General features: G+C 38.3%; 1 protein-coding gene across 2 annotated transcripts in view; it reads left to right on the top strand.

Moving 5' to 3' along the window:
- The first annotated feature begins 341 nt into the window (after positions 1-341).
- LOC135101900 (uncharacterized) overlaps positions 342-21,103 on the top strand; it is a 28,572-nt gene continuing 7,810 nt past the window's right edge. For both annotated transcript variants that reach the window (XM_064006230.1, XM_064006229.1), the window contains exons 1-11: positions 342-1,056; positions 12,419-12,597; positions 15,003-15,213; positions 15,492-15,719; positions 16,094-16,279; positions 16,585-16,769; positions 18,620-18,860; positions 19,252-19,371; positions 19,536-19,634; positions 19,954-20,160; positions 20,299-20,524. In XM_064006230.1, the coding sequence (XP_063862300.1) occupies positions 1,051-1,056; positions 12,419-12,597; positions 15,003-15,213; positions 15,492-15,719; positions 16,094-16,279; positions 16,585-16,769; positions 18,620-18,860; positions 19,252-19,371; positions 19,536-19,634; positions 19,954-20,160; positions 20,299-20,524 (1,888 nt within the window). In that variant the 5' untranslated portion in view covers positions 342-1,050. The remainder of the gene's footprint in view (positions 1,057-12,418; positions 12,598-15,002; positions 15,214-15,491; positions 15,720-16,093; positions 16,280-16,584; positions 16,770-18,619; positions 18,861-19,251; positions 19,372-19,535; positions 19,635-19,953; positions 20,161-20,298; positions 20,525-21,103) is intronic.

The following is a 21,103-nucleotide window of genomic DNA, read 5'->3' as shown; positions in this document are numbered from 1 at the left end:
ATATAAAAATAAAAATCTTAAAGTATACGTAATACAAACTACTTTCATGTTACTGAAACGTCACCGTGCAACATTTCCGCACATGGATTTACAAGGTCTTGGCGCCATCGTTTCTTCAAAGCTGAAGAACAAAACCTCAAGTCATTAGTAGTAATTGCATTTCATTATCAATATAAATTGTTATTCAGACATATATGAATATGAATATTTGAACTGGATCGAATACTAAAATGAAACCATTTCGATTCTTATTTCCATGAAACAATCGTACGCTGGCAGCGCAGTAGTCCAGCTGATGAGATCAACACGAGTGGCGTGTTGACTGAGCGAGAGGCTGCATCAGTCCTACTCGCATCTCGACGGCGTTTGGCTGTGTCAGTAACCATCATGAGGTGGTGTGTGACGGTGACGATTTTTGTGGTCGCATGTTTTAACGTGGTGGAGTTTTCCTTTGCCCAGTCTCGACTACAAAATGCTGAAGGAGTACCCTTACCCACGGCACCTGCGTCACCTCTAGCAGGTGCCTGTAGCGACTAGAATTTCATCACGAGGGAGATCTCTGCAAGGAGGAGTGCCTCTACCAGTGGCACCAGAGGAGCCTCAGCGTAGTCGCCATGGTGTGACGCTTGCCAGTGCCTCTGCCCAAAAACCCCACCGTGTCAGGAGGCGTGGCACTTGCCTCCACCCATGTCGCAGACCTACATTCGGCACTGGAGTACCACTTCCTAAACACCCTGTGGTTGTAGTCCCCTTAAAATCAGAATCAAGGGGTCGCCAATACCCCGGCCTGACGTACTCCAAGGACAGGGATCTCCTTTCAGCGGTGGAGATCCCTCTCCCCCCATACACAGGTGCAGGTGCAGCAGGGGTTGGCCTTCCAGGATCTCCTACCTTAATTGAAGGAGTAGCAGCCCTTAAGCCTGTGAAAAAATGTGGACAGAGATACTGACGTGCAGCATGCCATCAGCCTTGCTGCTGTACATGACTACCTGCAGCTGAGGACCAAGGCTGACAGTGCAGTCAAGATTACTGAAGTGATCAGTGCTCATAATGCAGGTATGTACTGTTTGCATGTAAGATAAAGAATTTCAGATATTTTGGCATTTTCTAGCCTAAAATGAATTTGATGCCCAAAATGTAGACTTTCTTCATGTATTCAAATGCAGAGTGATGGTCACATTGAAAACCTTCAGAATTGCCTCAGCTTGTCCCCTGTCACACTTCATCCCAACAAGCTTGGGAGATTATGCTACTCGTATATGGTTAGATTTAGTTAAGAAATGCCCCTCATTGTTATATAGCAAGACAAGGATAAGTTAGTTTGACTAGCATAGCAGTCAAACTAACTTCTGAGGTGTCTGAGGGAGCAAGGTGAAGAATTGTCAATGGGTTTTTTAATGAAATCATAATTCTTAGCACTTTAAAATGCATGTGAAGAGTGTATGTTTTGCCCTTTTTCTAATTTTATACACACACATTATATACATAAAAGTAATAAGTACAAAATATACATAAATACATAAAATACATTGTGTGACTGGGCCACAAATTTGCCACTGGAGCATGATATCTTCATGTGTCCTGCCTCACTGGGGAGACATGTCTGTCACTGGGTGCAGTGTGGTGTGTGTGGTGTTCAGTGTGGGGCAGGGGTGTTGTATATCAGGACAGCTGTGGTTAGGCAGGACAGCAGGTAGTGCTTCAGTGGGTGGTGGGAGTTATGGCCACGATGCTCAAGCTGCCTGCCACAGAAGTTCTCTCACAGCTCCTCCAGAGTGCAGTAGCCCAGGTAGAGGCAGTGCAGCAGCATGGCATCTCTCCTGGACAGCTGTGGCAAGTGGAGCAGTGGCTGGTAGGAGGTTGCTTTGGTGTACCATGCCACCTGCCTTGAGGTCCTCTCCAGCTCCCAGTGCAATTGTTCACCATTGCTGGCGGTGGCACACCTGGCCAGCACCTTGGCCTGCAGCAGGATGGGGAGGATGTTGCTGGTGGGTTTGGGGATCGTGGTGGATGTTTGGGTGGCTTTGTTGGCAGCCTCGTTCCCACGTAGTCCCACATGGCTTGGAATCCATTTGAACTGCATGTGGTGTCCTTGCACTGCGAGGGTCTGGAAGTGCCCAAGGATGCTGGTGACAAGGTACATGTCGGTGGGTGGTCCCAGCTGCTACAGGAACAGTAGTGCAGATCTGGAGTCCATGTGGATGATCACTGCCCCCTCTTGACAGCATAAGGCATGCTTGAGTGCCACCAGCTCTGTCTGCAGGGTCAAACAATGGTCAGGCATCCTTCAGGCAAGCACCTCCCTGCCGGTAACCACCAATATGCTTCTGTCAGGGTCCATGGACTTGTCCATGTAGTAGGTAGCACCGCACTGGCTGCTGTTCTGAGCCACAGTTCTCAGTGTGTGCTGCTGCAACTCCTCCCTCATGTACTGCATCTTGCTGTCTAGTAGCTCCACAATGATGATCTCTGCTGGTGGTGGCTGCCATGGGGGGCTGGTGCAGCATATCTCTGAGCTGGTCAGTCAGGTCTGCTATGGAGCAGCAGGTCAGTGTTGATAAGGGCATTGGCAGCATCGGCAACCTGTCTCAGTCACGTGTAGTCTTGCCACTGTAGCAGGCACAGCTTGGTGTGCACTGCTGACTGACTCTATCCTGCAAGAGGGTCTTGGCCACCTGGCTGGTCATGATCTGCTGTGTTCTGGAGGCCAGGGGCATCAGGTGGATCTCACTCTGTATGATGCTGCTGCTGGTCCAGCCAGGCGCCCCTAGCATGGCTCTCATGGCATCATTCTGGATAACCTCAACCATCCTACGTTGGATGGGTGACAGGATGATTTTGAGAAAGAGGCTTGATCACATGCTACTAAAATGAAATAGCCTTAGAGAGAAGACAAAGAGAGAAAACAGTTTCAGAGAAAACAAAGAGATAAAATAGTCTCAGAGAAGAAACAGGAAGAAATGGTTCATTAAAGGGAAGCTGAGACCCCAAAAATAAATCTGGCAAGGCCAAATGATATCCTCTTGGTCCTTGGTGATTATCTTGTCCTGACAGGTAAAGATGTTGGACTTGTGTTTCTGTAAGTGACCAATCTTCAGTGAACACTTCTCATGGGTAGTTTAGCTCCCCTGTTCAAAGAGGTTTTTCTGTTTCCATGATACTTCAAGTCAGGACATTATATTTAATACATCTTAATTCTAGCACATAAATGAACACTGGGGAAGTTGTTCTACTGTCTACATTTCTTCTTCTTCTCATACATCCTTCATACATACATACAGAGAGAGAGAGAGAGAGAGAGAGAGAGAGAGAGAGAGAGAGAGAGAGAGAGAGAGAGAGAGAGAGAGAGAGAGAGCACTCAGGCATACTACATGGTTGCTTAAACTTTCAGGAAAAAAAATAGACAACATCATGTGTTTGCCCAAGTAAGTGATGAGTCCAACTGATATTTTCATGCATGTCACACACTCAGAAAAAGACGGGATGTTGTTACAATATCTACTTTTTCCTGAAAGTTTAAGCAAGTGTGCCTGAGTTTCTCTCTCTCTCTCTCTCTCTCTCTCTCTCTCTCTCTCTCTCTCTCTCTCTCTCTCTCTCTCTCTCTCTCTCTCTCTCTCTCTCCCTCCCTCCCTCCCTCCCTCTCTCTCTCTCTCTCTCTCTCTCTCTCTCTCTCTCTCTCTCTCTCTCTCTCTCTCTCTCTCTCTCTCTCTCTCTCTCTCTCTCTCTCTCTCTCTCTCTCTCTCTCTCTCTCTCTCTCTCTCTCTCTCTCTCTCTCTCTCTCTCTCCCCCCCCCTCCCTCCCTCCCTCCCTCCCTCCCTCTCTCTCTCTCTCTCTCTCTCTCTCTCTCTCTCTCTCTCTCTCTCTCTCTCTCTCTCTCTCTCTCTCTCTCTCTCTCTCTCTCTCTCTCTCTCTCTCTCTCTCTCTCTCTCTCTCTCTCTCTCTCTCTCTCTCTCTCTCTCTCTCCATATAGTAACTTCTTTACAAACTCTTTTTCTATTCATCCTTTCAGTATGGCCATGCCATCTGTTTGTTCCTTTTTATCCATTCAACCACTCCGCAATTCACACTGCTTGCACAGGTGTTCATACCATGTCTCTTACGTATGCTTTTATTGTTTTCACCTCATCCTGTCATTCTACATGCCACTCTTAGATCATTCATCTCCACAGCACACACTCTTTGACTGTTTTGTCCTATAAAGAGCCATGTGTAGATTCAGCAGATGGGAGGAGGAAAAGTATTGGCAGAGGCAACAAGGAAAATCTAATTTCAGGGAAGCTGTTTTAGCAAGAGAAGAGATATGAAATTTTCAGTTGATATTTGTTAATGATGGACAGTCCAAGTATATTCATTGTAAAGGACAGTGAAAGTTGAAAGTCAATGAAGAAAGTGGAACAGTTGTCTAAGAAGTTGTGTTGAGTAGATAAATCAAGGAACTGAATAATGCAAGGTTTGTCCTACCAAGATTTATGCCAGATTCTATCAAAAGCTTTTGATATGTTTAAAACAAAGGTTTCACTGAAATCCCACAGAAAGGATGACCAAGATTCAGTAAGGAAAGCTAGAAGATTGCCAGTGGATCATCCTTTACAGAATCCACACTGATGATTAGAGAGTTGTGAGCAGATAGGTGCTTCAGAATTTTCCTGCTGAGCTTATATTCAAATGTTTTAGAAAGACAAGAAATCAGATATATAAATTGATACTTTGGAGGATTGGAGTGGCTACTTTAATTAGGGACAGGTTAAATGTAGGTAAACTTTCAACTAGAAGGAGAGGTGAATGTTGATAGATGCAGATGGAAAAACTTGATCAGCAAAGGAGCAAATATAAAAAGCACAATTACAGAGAACAGTAGGAGGGACTCATCAGAGCCATAGGCCTTCTGAGGATCAGAGCCAGAAAGATTTTAGAGAAGAGTTTAACTTTAGAGATGAGGAGATTGTAGTGGACTTATCTGTAAGAAATAGAGGAAGATGAATAATAAAAAATTGTTGATGTTTTTCATTAGAGGTCAGAAGTCACAAGGAGAATATGAAATGACAAGCTTTTGACATTTCTTATTGAGGAAGTGGTTTTGGAAAGTTGGAGAACAGATTTGGCATGATTTTGAACAGGAATATGAAGGACCTGAGTTTTAGGAATTGAAAGGTTAGTATGTACCCCTGTGAGCTGTCTCTATCCTGGACTGCACAAAAGTGAGCTGAGTTTACCCAAAGTTTATGAGTTTTTAGGGTTAGAGAAGGTCTGTTCTCTATCTATTGTTCCTATTGATGAAATGTCATCATATCACCTTGATTAGGAAATACATTACCATAAGCTTAAATTAGGAATGTAAGTAATATATATATATATATATATATATATATATATATATATATATATATATATATATATATATATATATATATATATATATATATATATATATATATATATATATATATATATATATATATATAATTTTTTTTCTATTCATTTTTTATTTATGTATTTATTTATTTATTCATTCTTTTTTCACTTGATAAAGTTTAGCAGACAGATTTTTCAAAATGAACCCAAACATTGGTACTGTTTGTGGTCTTCAGTTAAGGCATGATGCCATTAAAGATAACACTTCAAAGATCTAGTGGTGACTGCATAGAAATATGGCAGCAGCATTGCAGCTTTCCATGGGGTGAGTACAGCAAGTCCACATAGATGCTGAATGTCTTTCAGAATCTGCTTAAAAGTGAAACGGTTGCTAGTTCAGAATTAAGTTTCATTAATGTCTAATAAGTTGTATGTAATAATATAGATATTACATGGCAATTTTCATATAGTTTACATTGTAAATAATTACAAAAATCTTATTTTCTATAAAAAAAATATACATATTCCTTTGTTATCCACAATACAGTGTTAATGAAAATACCAAATATAATTTATATAGGTCACCCCTCACTAATCCAACATCACTGGGACCTGTAGGGTACTGGGTTAGTGATTCTGCTGGATTACAGAGAGGTTAGGTTAGAATACACCTTGATAAAACTCTGTAATGTTTTGGATTTTTTTTTGCATGTCCTCCCATGCTGTTTGTTTGAGAGAGAGAATACACCCTACACACTGACACTGAAATGGCAATCCAGGTTTTACACTAGTCAGAGTTTCAGGACATTTAGCAAATTTTAATTGTTGTGATTAGCTTTTTAAAATATCAGCTATTTCTTGGATTGTTTTGGTATCATAAGCTATGCCTTCTTTTCTCCCACTGTACAAATCAGCAAATACAAGCAAAAATGTTGCCCACTGGTCATATCAAATTTAGAATCCAAACTGTCAGGTGTAATCCATTGGGAGAGAGGGATGCCCCATCTCCTTTTTAGACATAAAAAAAATATCATATGTACTTTGCTGTCAGATGCATGAATTCCATCATCTTCCTTCCCTCTGCTAGATTCAATTGTTACCTGACATGAAAAGCAGCTGTGTCCAACATCAGGAACAGTGATTTTTCTGCTCAGATTTATAGAACAGAGCTATGCTGAGTAGTCTTCTATTTGATGAGTAATTGGTGCCATTCTCTCTCTCTCTCTCTCTCTCTCTCTCTCTCTCTCTCTCTCTCTCTCTCTCTCTCTCTCTCTCTCTCTCTCTCTCTCTCTCTCTCTCTCTCTCTCTCTCTCTCTCTCTCTCTCTCTCTCTCTCTCTCTCTCTCTCTCTCTCTCTCTCTCTCTCTTCACTTCCTCTGGCAATGCCCCGCTCTCCTCCAGGGATTGGTATTGGGCAGAAGAACTTGCATCTCTCCCTCTTCAGACATTCTCTTCTTTCTTGTTCAAGTGTTTGGCCTGTATCAGCATCTCTTTCACTTGTGAACCCCTTTACCCTTTCTGCCTGTCTCCTTGATAATTTTCCTCTCCTATTAGGAATTTCTATTTCATTCACACTTTCTTTACAGAGCCTTCTTTCTTCAGTTTTTCAGTATTATCAAACCATCTCAGTGTGTTTCTTTTCACTTACTGCACTACATAATTGATACTGCTTGCATAGGTGCTCACGCTAATCTCAAACACACCTTTATTGTTCTCAGCCTCCTGTCTTGTCACTCCCACATGTCCCTCTCAGGTAATTCATTTCCATAACTTGCACTCGTGATTGCTGTAGTCTATTCTTTGTCTAGATCTCTTATCCATATATATTTTTCCTGTTAGTGCTGGCAGGAAAATACATACTATTCATTAAACCTCTCTGCATCCATAGAAGCATTTCTCCTTTTGTGACACTTTCAATTTATTCTATGACATATCTACCTTTTATAGTTTTCTCTCTTATTTGTCCATCCATCTCACCATGTTTGCCCAACACTGTTCCCAGATACTTACACCCACTAACCTCCTCCATTCTCTTCCGGCCCACAATTACCTCCTACCTTCATACAGCTGGCACACTTGTCCTATAAGGTATCCTAAAGTTACACACCAGTATTTTCTTTTTAGTAACCACCTCATTTTTACAAGCATTTACCTTCAGTTTCCATCTCATACATGCATTATGGAAATTAACCATCACTCTGGAGTTTCCTTTCTGCAGAGACATGCTGCTTTGACCTTTCCCATTATATTTCATTTTAGACCTGCCCCATCATTTCTTTTGTATCTTTCATCCCACTCATACAGTCTTTCATAAAAATAATGAACAGTCATGGAGACATCACACATCCTTGTCTCACTCCAGGGTGTCCTTCTGCTCTCATGCAAGCACTTGTATCCTTATAAAAACCTTAATTCCTTCCAACAACTGCCCTTTTACATCATAAATCTTAAGAAACTTTTTATCTAACCTATCAAGTGTTTTATCTTGGTCCATGAATATTGTATACATAGAGCTTTCCATCCTTTCAAAAGTGCAAGACCCATCCTATCAGTGATGAACATAATCATCTGTCTTTTTATACCTGTTTGTGTTTGCTGTCACATGTGCACTAGCCCCCCTCCCCCTCCCCCTCTCTCTCTCTCTCTCTCTCTCTCTCTCTCTCTCTCTCTCTCTCTCTCTCTCTCTCTCTCTCTCTCTCTCTCTCTCTCTCTCTCTCTCTCTCTCTCTCTCTCTCTCTCTCTCTCTCTCTCTCTCTCTTCAGGTTGGTTGCTGCATTTTAAACTGGTCAAATATGTATTAACTTTTTATTTGATTAATTGAAATGAGGGGATCTCAAACAGTCATTTTGAATAAATCTTGTGTTAAGATCTGAACATTCAGTTAACAATAGTGTCTGACCTTTACTGGTGATATAGTTGGAATCAAATTCAATCACAGTTAATGCAAGTAAATTTTATTTAATTTTCTTTCTATTTAGAAAAGATTTTGAAAAGGTCTGGCTTTCTTGGTTAGAGCTGCTGTCTGTTGTTTGTGTCCTGTGTGTTCAGCACTTCTTGGTAGGCTGGCTGTAAAAGGTTGCCTGTAGATCAGGTAGGTCTTGGCATTTGGCATTCTAGAACTGGAAAAAAAAATTATGTGGTGTGATACACCTAACCAGCCATGTTTGTCTTGAGCAGTCTGGAATTTTCTTAAAAAAATCAATCAGTCCTTTTATATTTGTGGTATATACAGAATTGGGTGAGAACATAGCAGGTAATTCTGTTTGTGCAACTTATTGGTATACATATAATCCTCATCTCATCTGGCTGCTCTATCCATTTTGAACTCTAAACTCCATGGCTTACATCCCTCACAAATAGAGGATGGAATGATGATTTTTTTAATACTCTGTTTCCTCCCCAAGCATTTGAGTTATTGGGTTAGTGAAGCTATGGTTGGCAAAGTCGTTATTACAAGGAGAAATTATGACCAGAGATATTTTGACAGGATGAACTAGGGATTAAAAAGGTATTGCTTTTATAACAATTATTCCACATTAATACACACCAAGGCCCTATGCAGCACTGTTTTCACTAGTAGCATGACTGCACCAAGCGCCCGAGTTTGAGTACACGCACACTAGAGAGAAAAAAAGAGGGGCGATAACAGCCATCAGCTCTTTGTTTATTCTCTCTCTCTCTCTCTCTCTCTCTCTCTCTCTCTCTCTCTCTCTCTCTCTCTCTCTCTCTCTCTCTCTCTCTCTCTCTCTCTCTCTCTCTCTCTCTCTCTCTCTCTCTCTCTCTCTCTCTGATCACATGAATTTGTAACATTTTTTATCATATATTTTACAGAAACTTCAGAATAATCTTGTGTATGTGTCATAATGACCATATTGAACCTTATTTATCTATACATTTCTATTTTTCTTATTTAAATCTTAGCAAAATGTGTCTATTAAATTATTACATTCCAAGAGTGTAACCAAATTGAATTGTCCAAGTATGTCATTCATAATATTTTAAGAACAATTTATCTTTCTGGTGAACTGTATTGACAGCTTTGGAAACTAATTCATCTGAGGACTTTCATGTTTTTTTCTTTTTTAATCAGTTGAATGTGTTTACTTGTATTAATTTTTCTTTTTATTGGTCTCACTGACATTGATGAAGAATAACTGCACCACCAGACCATTGATTTCTTACAGAATTTTTTAGTATGGAGATAGAGATAACATGTGCATATTACATAAACAATTAGTCCAGGCTAGTTTTCACTCATAATCATAGCTACATAAGACTGAACTTTAACATTATGAAAACTTCCTCACTGATGTAATGTGACCTTGCTCTTTACTAAAATGGCCTTCATGCATTTCTTTGTGGTCACTTCTGCCTCTTTGACATTTCCACCTCAACAGTTGCCTTTTGCCCTTTTCTCTTGCCCTTAGGAATCACCTGTCCCCTGAGGAGGGTGTGGGTAGGTGCCTTGTTCTGAAATAAGTTTTTTGTGTGGTTGCTATTTGGTGATTAATGTTTTTCACGAACTTGTATTGTGCTGTGATAATCCTTTAAATGTCGATAACCACTGCATGATGAAGTGTTAGGTGTGTGTGTGTGTGTGTGAAATAGAAAGAGGGAGGGGTGGGTAGGATATTCCTTTTCATTGCAGGAAAAATATTCATAGTCTAAGTTCATACTACATAAATGCTAAAAAAAAAAAAAAAAAATCCCCACCATCCAATTAAAAAAAAAAAGAAAAAAAAAAGAAAAAATCAAGAACCAAAGAGCACATCTATTAATGATCAGAATTAAAGTTATTTGCTTCTGACTGCTAATATTGAATAACAATGGTAAGAGAACAATGAGAGAAACTATAAATGTCATATTAAAGCTACATTGAGGGAACCTTTGTCTTAATACCTGATGGCATTTTATCAAAACTGTAGGTGTTTTCCATGTGACATTATCTTCTTACTAGATTTTTGGCCACATGGAAGGAAAGTTAAGGGAAAGGAAGCTGTATACTGTAACTCAGCATGAAGGAAATCTTTTGTACATAAGTAACAACCCAGAAAATGACATGTGAAGAAATAAATATGGGAAGGATGTTTTATAAAGCATATAGGTTTGACAGTTGGAAATAATCACTGAACTGCACCCTTGACAGTTTTTCCATAACTGTATTAAATCCATTGTGGGTTAGTATTTGTCACATTGATGTCATGGTTTTGTTTGTTCATACAAAATTGGCACATTATGATTTTGTCTGTGATAAGGCTTACATAGTGCAATATTCCTTTCCTTTCTTTCTTAGGGCAGCAACAAGGTGCATAGTAAGAAATTATACATGTATGTATGTTTTGTAGGATTATTTTATTTAACTGGATTGAAAAGAGGAAGACAACACTATGCTTTTCCAAATACACAGGTAAAAAAACAATTGGCCTTGTCTGTTATTATACTTTTTTTTTACCTTGAAATATTAAATTCTGAAAAGTATTGATATGGAATATATGCATTTACTGTTTACAAATAATATGAGAAAATTATATTTTTTCCAAATATTGCCTCATGTTATTCATAATATCTTGTACCTTACCATTGTTACCTTTGTTCTTTCAATATCAGGATCAACAGCAAATAATTTAATTGTTTAATTGTAATTATAAATAAATTTGCTTCCCAGTTCTTCACCTTAGGTGTCAATATAAGCATTTTTGTAGTATGATGCCAGTGTACAAAAGATCGCTATGGATATTGGGGCACATAGGTGGTTTAAAAGGAAGGTTATTATAATGGATTTAATATTATCTGAAAGGCAGAGATGAGAACAGTGATTAAGGATCCATAAGCATCATGGACCCAGGTCAAAAATGGTGTTCCATAGTGGTCTGTATTAGGCACTGTCATGTTTTGATTTTATAATTATCAGTGGTGTAAGGAATGTTGGAGGTAAGGTGCAGTAATAGGCATCATGTATAGCTGAATGTGTCAGTCAGTATGCAAGATATTTGGATTCCTCAAGAGATGAGACATAATATCATTATTAGCTAAACATCCTGGTTGACAGTTTCATTAGATTATAATCTCCCTTTCATATGAATGTACCAATTACTAGATTCATTGGTTGTGGTTACACAGTATTATCACAAACTGGCAGGAGTTAGATGCAATCCACATAAAGACCCATGACAGAGGGCAATAAAACAGTCACTTCATACCTGGCATTGTGAGTTCCTCCAGTCTTTGTGCATACAGTAACTCACTGATTTAGCGATTAAAAGTATGCAGAGCCACTCAGTTAAAATGAAATCTCATTTAAATCAGTGCATATGTATATGGATGTATATACTATGCACATACTCGTAGAGTAGCCTCTTGAATCTTGTGATTGCTTCCTTCAGAAGGTATAGCATTAAAATGTCCTCACCTAACACTGCCTTCTCTGTCTCATGTTTGGTTCCTTTTCTGTCAGTTAACATAGATTGACAGTGGCTATGGATGTAGGCAGTGTTGCTCCATAACAACCAATACAATTTATAAGGCTACTCGTATTTTTTCACAGACCCAATGTGGCTCTTGTATATTTTTCTTAAAGTATCTTGCTTGCACAGCACACTTCTAGTATAACACTAAGTGTTCAGTGAACATTTTTACCATGATGTATGTACAAAAGGGTAATATATATATATATATATATATATATATATATATATATATATATATATATATATATATATATATATATATATATATATATATATATATATATATATATGTGTGTGTGTGTGTGTGTGTGTGTGTGTGTGTGTGTGTGTGTGTGTGTGTGTGTGTGTGTGTGTGTGTGTGTGTGTGTGTGTGCAGGAAAATGGATGTATATAAGTAGATATATTAAAATTATTGTTTTTTTCCATCTTTTATTTCCATGTTTTATTTATTTTTAATATATTTTACACTTTCATAGATTATAGCATTTATGTATAGGAATGATCTACATAAGTGTATAATTAATAATTTAAAGCATTTAATTATTTTAATACTGTTTACTACTGCCTACCACCTAACTGATAAGCTTTCTGTTGTAACAGATTGTGTCTGGCCAAGTCCTTCACCTGACGCTGCGAGTTGGGGAGACCAAGTGCCCAATCGGGACTCCCAATCTGCAGAACTGTGTGCTGGACCATAGTGAAGATGATCATGTGTGTGAAGTGGCACTGTGGGAGAGGCCATGGCTCAATAGCTCCAAAGTCATCATGGAAAAGTCCAGGTCAGGATGAGATACTAGTATTTGATGTATATTTGACATTGCAGTATAGAAGTAAATCACTTAGGACAGACTGAGATGGCTAACTGTTTATGAGAGGCAGAAGGACATGTAGGGTGGAGAGTAAAAATTCCACTGTTTATAAAATCTGGACTTGTCTCCCTTATATCCTATTGTATTGGTAGCCACCCATACCATGGACAGTTTTTTGTACTGAATGTTGTCAATATCAGAAGATTTTACCCAGTGGCATCCATTGGCACCTATCTGCTATAGAGGCATTCACTTGTGATATATTTCATGTGTATATTTGTGAATTCTTTGATTTGTTTTATATTGATAATGTAAAATATGTATTACAACATATTGCAGTTTAAGTTAATTTTATAAATGCTTTCATGAATGTTTGTGATCCTCTTGAATGAATGATGTGGTGATGTGAGTGTGATGAACTGTATATTAGACTCTGCTGCTCACACACACACACGTGAATCATTACACTAAACTATTGGAAATAGATATATAAACATTACTCTGCAAGACTCATAGGCTGTTCCCTCTTGAGATAGGGGATAAACCATCATGAATTGAAGTTCTGACTGTAACCTAACCTGCTGTTATCAAGTGCCAAGGTATGAGATGCCTTACAGATATCTATTCTTATTTATATGATTCATGGTGAGATGGATGGAGAGATAAGAGAGAGGATTGTGAAAGGTTGACATGTCACATGATCACTTGCAAGAGTCTTGAAGGAGAGAAATGTGTCTATGGATTTAAAGGGAATAAAATTCTCCCACCAACACTGATGTATGGATCAAAGACCTGGATATGGAATGGAACACAATAATCAAGGGTGATTGCTGTGGAAATTAATTATCTGAAAGGGGCATACAGAGAGATAAGATGAGAAGATGAGAGCAACAAAGGTGTGCATGAGAAATGTGGTATGATCATCTGTGTAAGCAGTGTAAAGTATGGAGTAATGGAACGGTTGAAAAGAAACACACTGAGGTCATATGGCCATACTGAGAGGATGAATAGCGAAAAATTTATAACAGTGTATTGTGAGTGAAGTTGAAGGTGTTAACAGGAGAGGGGGTGAGTTGGAAGATTGAAGGATATGGTGAAAGAGTGTATGTGCAAAGGAGGTATTAGTAAAGACCAAGTGCTGGAACAGACAAGAAGGGAATGTATGGATAAGGAGAGGTGGAGGCTCTTCTCTCCTGGGGGACTGTTCCTTGAGGCTGCAAGGCATCAAAGATATTGGTATATAGATAATATGGATATTCATGCTTTTGAAGTAATGATAATTTTTCAGTTCCTTTCCATTTTGGCTTGCAGTGATCTTTCACACAACTGTATGATGGATCAGTCATAAGTATTATATTGTTTGTTTTGTGGGAGAGATTTTTTTATTTTATTTTTAGCAGGACAATGTTTTGTGATTTTTTATTTATTTATTTATTTATTTATTTTATTTATTTATTTTTATTTTTTTTTTTGTATGTGTGTGTGTATGCAAATAGCATGGTCTCAGCAACTCTTATCATTCATTACTTAGTAACAAGTTAAAATACAGTACATAATGTGTCCTTAGAAATACATCCAAAATATTTCATACAATTCAACCAAAAGTATGAATTTGTCAAGGAGTTAAGGTATGACTTTTACATTGACAATTTCAAATTATATTTTGTATTTGAGGAACACCATCTTTCCTTGCTGCCTCACCAGCTTTTCCTTATTGAGATCCAAGTCTGAAGTTACTGATTGCAGTCTTTATTCTGTTTCCTCTCTTATCTATTCTCATAATAGTGTGCTATATCTTTCAACACACTGACTTTCCTTGCATAGTTCCAATGTCCAGACTTAAGAGTTTTCATTATCTTCTCCAGATGCAGTTGTTTCAATCATGAGAATATGTCTTTTCCTCTTCAAAGCTATATCCTGAAAGACAGTTGTCTGAAGCTTTACCATGATGTTGTTCTCTCTTGGTATTTGCCACATGTATGGCTCCTTTAGATAATTTGAAAGCTATTTTTTCATGGAACCAGTTCCTAAAGAGTATTATCAGAAACAATATCTAAAATTATAAGAAGTGTCTTGAAGCCTCCCTCTTGAAAGATATTGTGTCATAGGAAGAAATAATAAAGCAGCCAGGCAGTTCCAGAGTTTACTAGTCCAAAGGATGTAGGATGGCAAAGAAATACATATTTTCTGAGATGAGGAAGTAGATTCTTTTTTTACAGTCATAATCTTTTAATAGAAAAGAGCAAACTAGAGTGTGAAGCTCATAACCATGATAATATGGCTTCAAGTAAGCAATGGAAATGTTACATCCTGTAATGTTTTGTGTCATGTTATGATCACATGTGTTTACCATTAATTCTTGATGTTTTTATCAGGTGTGCCGAAGCAGAAGATGATAATGACTTCAATAGGTGGGGACCTCAGGTGCTTTTGCCTGTGCCCTCTGCTGCAGAAGTGACTGTGCAGACACTCCCCAAGGGAGTGGAGGAGCAGCAAGTTGGTGTGGAAGCCTTCAACTATATTGACCGTGGTTCTGAGTCAAAATTCCGAGGTGAACTGATCACATATGATCTAACTAGCATAAAGGTATGTGTGTGTAAAATACATTAACATTTAAATCAGAATAAATTAATTTCAACTTTTCTCATGATAATATGAGAGACAGTGAATATTAATTAGTCATGTAGCTGTTTAAGAATCACCTCATAACAGTGATATTTTTGGGTGTTAAATTACATTAGAAATACTTATCCATTTAGATGCAAATAAAAGCTACACCATGACTAAGGAAGTTTCCTTTAAAACCAGTAGTGAATGAAATATTACTTAGTGATACTTAGTGATGCTTTTGTTATCTATTACAGTTCGACCCACAGACAGACACAACACAGATACAGGTGGATGTGGAGTATGGATTCACTCTCTGTCTCAGGTCCCGCGATCAGCTGACAGACAATCGGGAATGTCCTCCCGATATGCGACGTGGCCATTATATTTGCTCAGTGGTTGTGTTGCATAACCCAAATCAGATAACAAGTCTTGAGGTTGTCCCCATTCTTGATGATGATAATGATATACACTGTGAGAGGAAGGCAAGTATTGACTGACCTCTATGAATAAAGAGTCTGTAGACCTTATAAAATCATCCAAAACTTGTAACATAACATCACTATCTTTGTTAAAAAAAATTGAAGTATTTTCCTTATAGCTCTGGAACTCTCTGCCTGGTTCAGTATTTCCACCTTCCTATGGCTTGAATTCTTTCAAGAGTGAGGTTTCAAGGCACTCCTCTTGTAATTTTTTACTACTGCTTTCGACTCTGTTTGGGGACCATCATCTCAGTGGGCCTTTTTTTTTTGTTGCAGTTTTGTTGCCCACGGTTGGTGCCCCTCCTACATAAAAAAAGAGAATTATATTAATTTCTTTATTTTATTATATTTTATTCCTTATCTTTTTTATATCACAGAGAAATGTGGAGGAAGAATTAGTGGTGCCAGTGGTGGCTTCATGCTCAGGATGTCCCCACCCAGCACCCCTGAATGATCCCACTGTCCTTGAAGTGGCTGATTTTGCAATAAAGGAGTATGATAGGACATCATCAGATGAAGATAACTTGCACATCATCCTTCAGCTCATCAAGGCTCACAGTCAGGTATGACTTGGCAAGAATGAGATTCTGTCAAACAAAATGTTTTTCATCAAGTAACTGAGATGCTGTTAGCATGATATTAGATTCCTTTGTATAATGATGAGCTTATGAATTAATATAACACTACAGTGCAGTGACATGCATCATTTATTCACCACATTGCCATGAAAACATTCTTCCTTTTAATTGCAAATTGAACTAGAAATATATGTAAAAGAACATGAAACTGCAATACTTTGAGATATTTGTATTCCCACAAGGTTATTTACTGATATTTCATACATGCATTGTTTTATCAATTGGTATAGGTTGTAGCAGGAGTGAGATATTACCTCTCAATGGAAATCGCAGAGAGCCTTTGTAAAAAGACTCTCACAGGTGTTGATGTGAACAGGACTTTCTGTGACCAAGATCCAACAGAAGAAACAAAAATATGTGACCTGCATGTTATTGACCAACCTTGGATACCTGCCAGAGACCTTATAAGTGCAAAGTAAGGTCTTGTCTTATGTCTACATCACATATGAGGTGTCCTGCAACAGAAGGGGTTAACAGACCATTTATATATAAAAAAAAAAAAAGGAGAAATTGATGCTCAGAGTTTGGCAACTTGTGAATGCCTTCACACACAAGATGTAAAGAGATACTGGTGTGCCAGGGTTGCTGGTAGTGTGATGTGATGCAGGTGGCTTAATGGGCTGTGATTGGCAGAGCTAGGTGCTACATCAGAGAAATGCATGGCCATGATTTTGGCTGTGCATTTGGAGATACTGAAACAGGATGCCACCTCCTTCTGATGCTAATTCAGCTTGGAAAATATTGCAGTCGTGAAGGCAAATTTAGCTAATGTTTGTTTTAGTCACTGAGCCACATTTACAGTTAAGTAAGAGGGTTCCATCCAACACTTTTGTGTGGAGGAGAATTCAAAGTAAATAAATCTACGAGAAAAGCACTTTCACCTGGACTGGTCTATCACCTGCTTCTCATGCAGAAAGCCACATATAATATTTATATGATATGTCCAACATTCTTGACCTTCCTAACTGCTAATCCATCTGCTTATTCTGTCACTCTGTCTTCTCCATTGGACTTCTCCAGTCACAATCTCATATCTATATCTTATCTTATTGCTCCAATAAGATCTTCATTGGGATCTTCCAATGAGGAGGTGCCTCTTGCATTTCACCTCCGCTAAACTGGGGACCTGAGGTAGTATTAGTCTGATTTTTCATGGAATGACTACTGCTTCCATGTTAGAGACCCATCTCTTTTTGCTTAATGCATATTAGAGATGATAGTATCTGGCAAGCAGGTGTACATTCCATATTCTTTCTTTTCCTTACTCTTTCTTTGGTTTAGCTCAGCCTGTTCTTATGCTATATATGATAGAGAAGTGGCTGACAAATGGTACTTTAGCCTTCCATCACCTGAAACTCATGGATTTTATATTTCTGCCTGAAATCATGCTAAGACTGTTATCCAACTAGCCAAAAATTCTTTCATTAATAACAAATGTCAAATCTTTAAAAATCTACCTCCTATTGTGACTTCTGGCACTGCACCAAAAATGTTTCTTAAAAACTTTTCTTAATTTTTTCTTCCTCAGCAATGAAATATCCAATTAAAAAGAATTGTTCAAAAAGGGTAATTTCTGTGAAAGTTTGTTGTAACTTTGCACCATGCTACTAAACCTAGTCAAGCCAAACCAAACTCAGCATAATCTACACAGTAGTAATTACTGCATTGATTATGACATGATGCTAAAAATGGCTGTTGGTTCTTGTTCCGGTTAGGTCAGTAGGTTTAGCCTTTACAACAGCACCTGTCTAATGCTGTCTTGTTTACGGTATCCACAACTTACCGTTTATCCTCATCGTGCTTCTCAGACAGGTCTTTCTTTCATCAAATGTTCCCTTCACATTATTCATTCATCCCAAGCCTTCCACCTCTCACTTCAGGTCCATTTATCTTCACCAGTTCTTTTCCAATTCCTCCACACACTCAAGTCATCATAACACCTCTTTCTCTGTTCTGTTTGCTCTCTCTCTCTCTCTCTCTCTCTCTCTCTCTCTCTCTCTCTCTCTCTCTCTCTCTCTCTCTCTCTCTCTCTCTCTCTCTCTCTCTCTCTCTCTCTCTCTCTCTCTCTCTCTCTCTCTCTCTCTCTCTCTCTCTCTCTCTCTCTCTCTCTCTCTCTCTCTCTCTCTTAGATTAGAGGATTGTTGTTGTTGATGATATTGATAATAAATAAAATGCTTGGCACTTGACAACAGATACTTTATATATTTACTGCCAGATTTTAAGGCTTGGCACTTGACTATCATTACTTTATTTACTGACTACCAGATGCTATGATAGAGACAGCTACCCATCCTCAAGCCATGATGAGTTCATTGTACCAGTCAGCTTTGGAAGTAGTTTAGCAACAGCAGGTCCAGACACTCCCATATTACTTGGGAGTGAGAGCCATTTGAATGTAGATGAGAACTCTATGGGAGCTGTGAGATTCATAGTTGATGAGTACAATCGCCGAGAAGATGACCAAGAATATTATAAGCTGGTGCAGGTTCATGAAGCTTCTTCACAGGTAAGATGCTTACTTTTGTTATATTTAACAAGAGTGTAGCAACTTAAATATCAGGTAGCAGCTTGTCTTAGTTGAAATTAGAGATTATTATAAAGTCATTTAACCTGCCTCCACATACAGTGGAACCATAGTTCACAAATTTAAATAGTTCCTAAATTGTATTGTACTGGTTTCTGTTCATTAGCCTTTTAATGTTTTATAAACTCTTTTGTGATTGTTACCTTCAGTAAGGATTCTTCAATACATATTCAATATGAATACTTCATTCCTGGTATTCATTATGGATTCTGAAAAATAACTTAGTTCATCAGAAACAACAAATATTCATATAGCTTTCAAAGAATATTCTTCATATACATTTTACCAATTTGCTGCCTCTTTATGATGACAGATTCACGGACAGAATGGAAGGCGGCATCACATTGTTTTGGAGCTTGGAGAGACCCAGTGCAGGAAAGGTGACCCATCCACTGGGGAGCATTGTCCTCTTGATCCTACTGAGGATCATGAGGTGAGGAGGAACAACTGTCTGATAAGGCACATTTATTTATTTTATTAGGCTTTGTAAGATGACTGCATTTGTGGATTTCAGGTGTGCCTATTGTAGGTGTAATGCTGGTGTGTGATGCTGAAAGTTACTACAATACAAAGCTGTGGGTATGTGTGTATTTCCAGGTGTGTGTGGCAGATGTGTATGAACAGCCATCACTCCAGAATCATTCCTTCAGAGTTCTCAGCATTAGATGTGATGACCTGGATGATTACCTGCGTAAGGTAAGCCTTACCTGTTTGCTTTGAGAAAACATCTGAAATTTTCTTTCTGCTCTGTTATATGTTCTCTGGAACCTCTTGAAGGATTGAGTGTTTTAAAAACAAATTATGAAATTTAAGGATGAAATCATAAAATGTGACATGTTGGTTTGTAATTGATAGGGAAATAATTGGCATATTACTGTATTTCGCAGTCTGCATGTCTTTGTAACTATCATCCCTCTACTGTGTTGATATATTTAATTTTTATTTGCTTATAGGTTTCACTAGGTGAATCTCTCATGCTATAGTAAAGGCATACTTGATATAATATCTTTTCCAGAAATTTATGCCAACCCTCAGTCCCTCTGATGTCATGGACCATCCATTCCTGAATGTTGCTGAGGATACCAGTGCTGGGTACCAGACTGTGGCCACCAATGACTCGGCTGTCCTTAATGCTGCAGTTTTTGTTGTTGATCAGTTCAACTTGAGGGAGGATGAAGATGAGCTGTTTACTCTCAATAGGGTGGTCTCATCTCTTTCACAGGTGAAACTTTTAAATATTTCTAGAAATGGCATTTTCTCCCTATGCATGAAAAGATATTGTTTGTGCTGATTTTTATCATTAGGCTCCCTACTATAATTCTAGCATAAATAATATTATAGATTTTTATTCTGTTAACAGCCATCACCTAATGGAGTCACATATCATCTTGAGATTGAATTAGCTGAAACTCATTGCAAGAAATATCAGTTTGTGGCTTCACCAAATCGCTGCCCTGTGGATCACTCAGAAGAGATGGAGGTTTGCCAGGCAGAAGTATTGGCTCCACAGCATCCTGGTAGCACTATGCAGCTTGTCAGGCTCTTCTGTGATGAAATGAATGACTACTATACAAGAAAGATTAGAGGCAAGTTTTATGCTTGATGTCTTGGGAGAAAGTATAACAGTTATCACCTTGTAAAGATGTTTGATTTGAAGGTAAAAACCTGAAGATGTTTTCCACTTGGTTGATTTGCTAGTAAAAGTAAAACCTTGATATGGCAAATAGTAAATATCAGATATAGGTTGACCATCATTACTTTGGCATCTTTGGTTTTAGAGCCATCCTGAATAAGCCATTTTCTGGGAATAATGGAAATTTATCTATTTACATCTCTGATACACCTCCTGATATGTCTAAGAAGATTTTAGTGGTGTGTCTGGTGTGCCAAAGAATGTTTTCAAATTGAATGAAACAGCTACTATACTAAATGTAAATTAAACACAAATGTCATGAAACAAAAAATAACCTTGGCAAACTTGTTAACATATTCTGCTGCTCCTTTCTTGTTTACTGATAATTTTTCTACAGAAATCTGCTGTTACGTTTCTAGAATCTCTTCTGCCTTTCCTTAGTATACTCAATGATTTTCTAAACCAAGTTCTATTTGAAACACTTTGACTTGTTCCATCATCACCTTGCCAGATATGTCCACACCATTACTTC

Source organism: Scylla paramamosain, chromosome 7 (genome assembly GCF_035594125.1).
Source record: "Scylla paramamosain isolate STU-SP2022 chromosome 7, ASM3559412v1, whole genome shotgun sequence".
Taxonomy (NCBI): Eukaryota; Metazoa; Arthropoda; class Malacostraca; order Decapoda; family Portunidae; genus Scylla; species Scylla paramamosain.
Note: the sequence above shows the minus strand (reverse complement) of the source record. Positions and strands in the feature narration are given on the sequence as shown.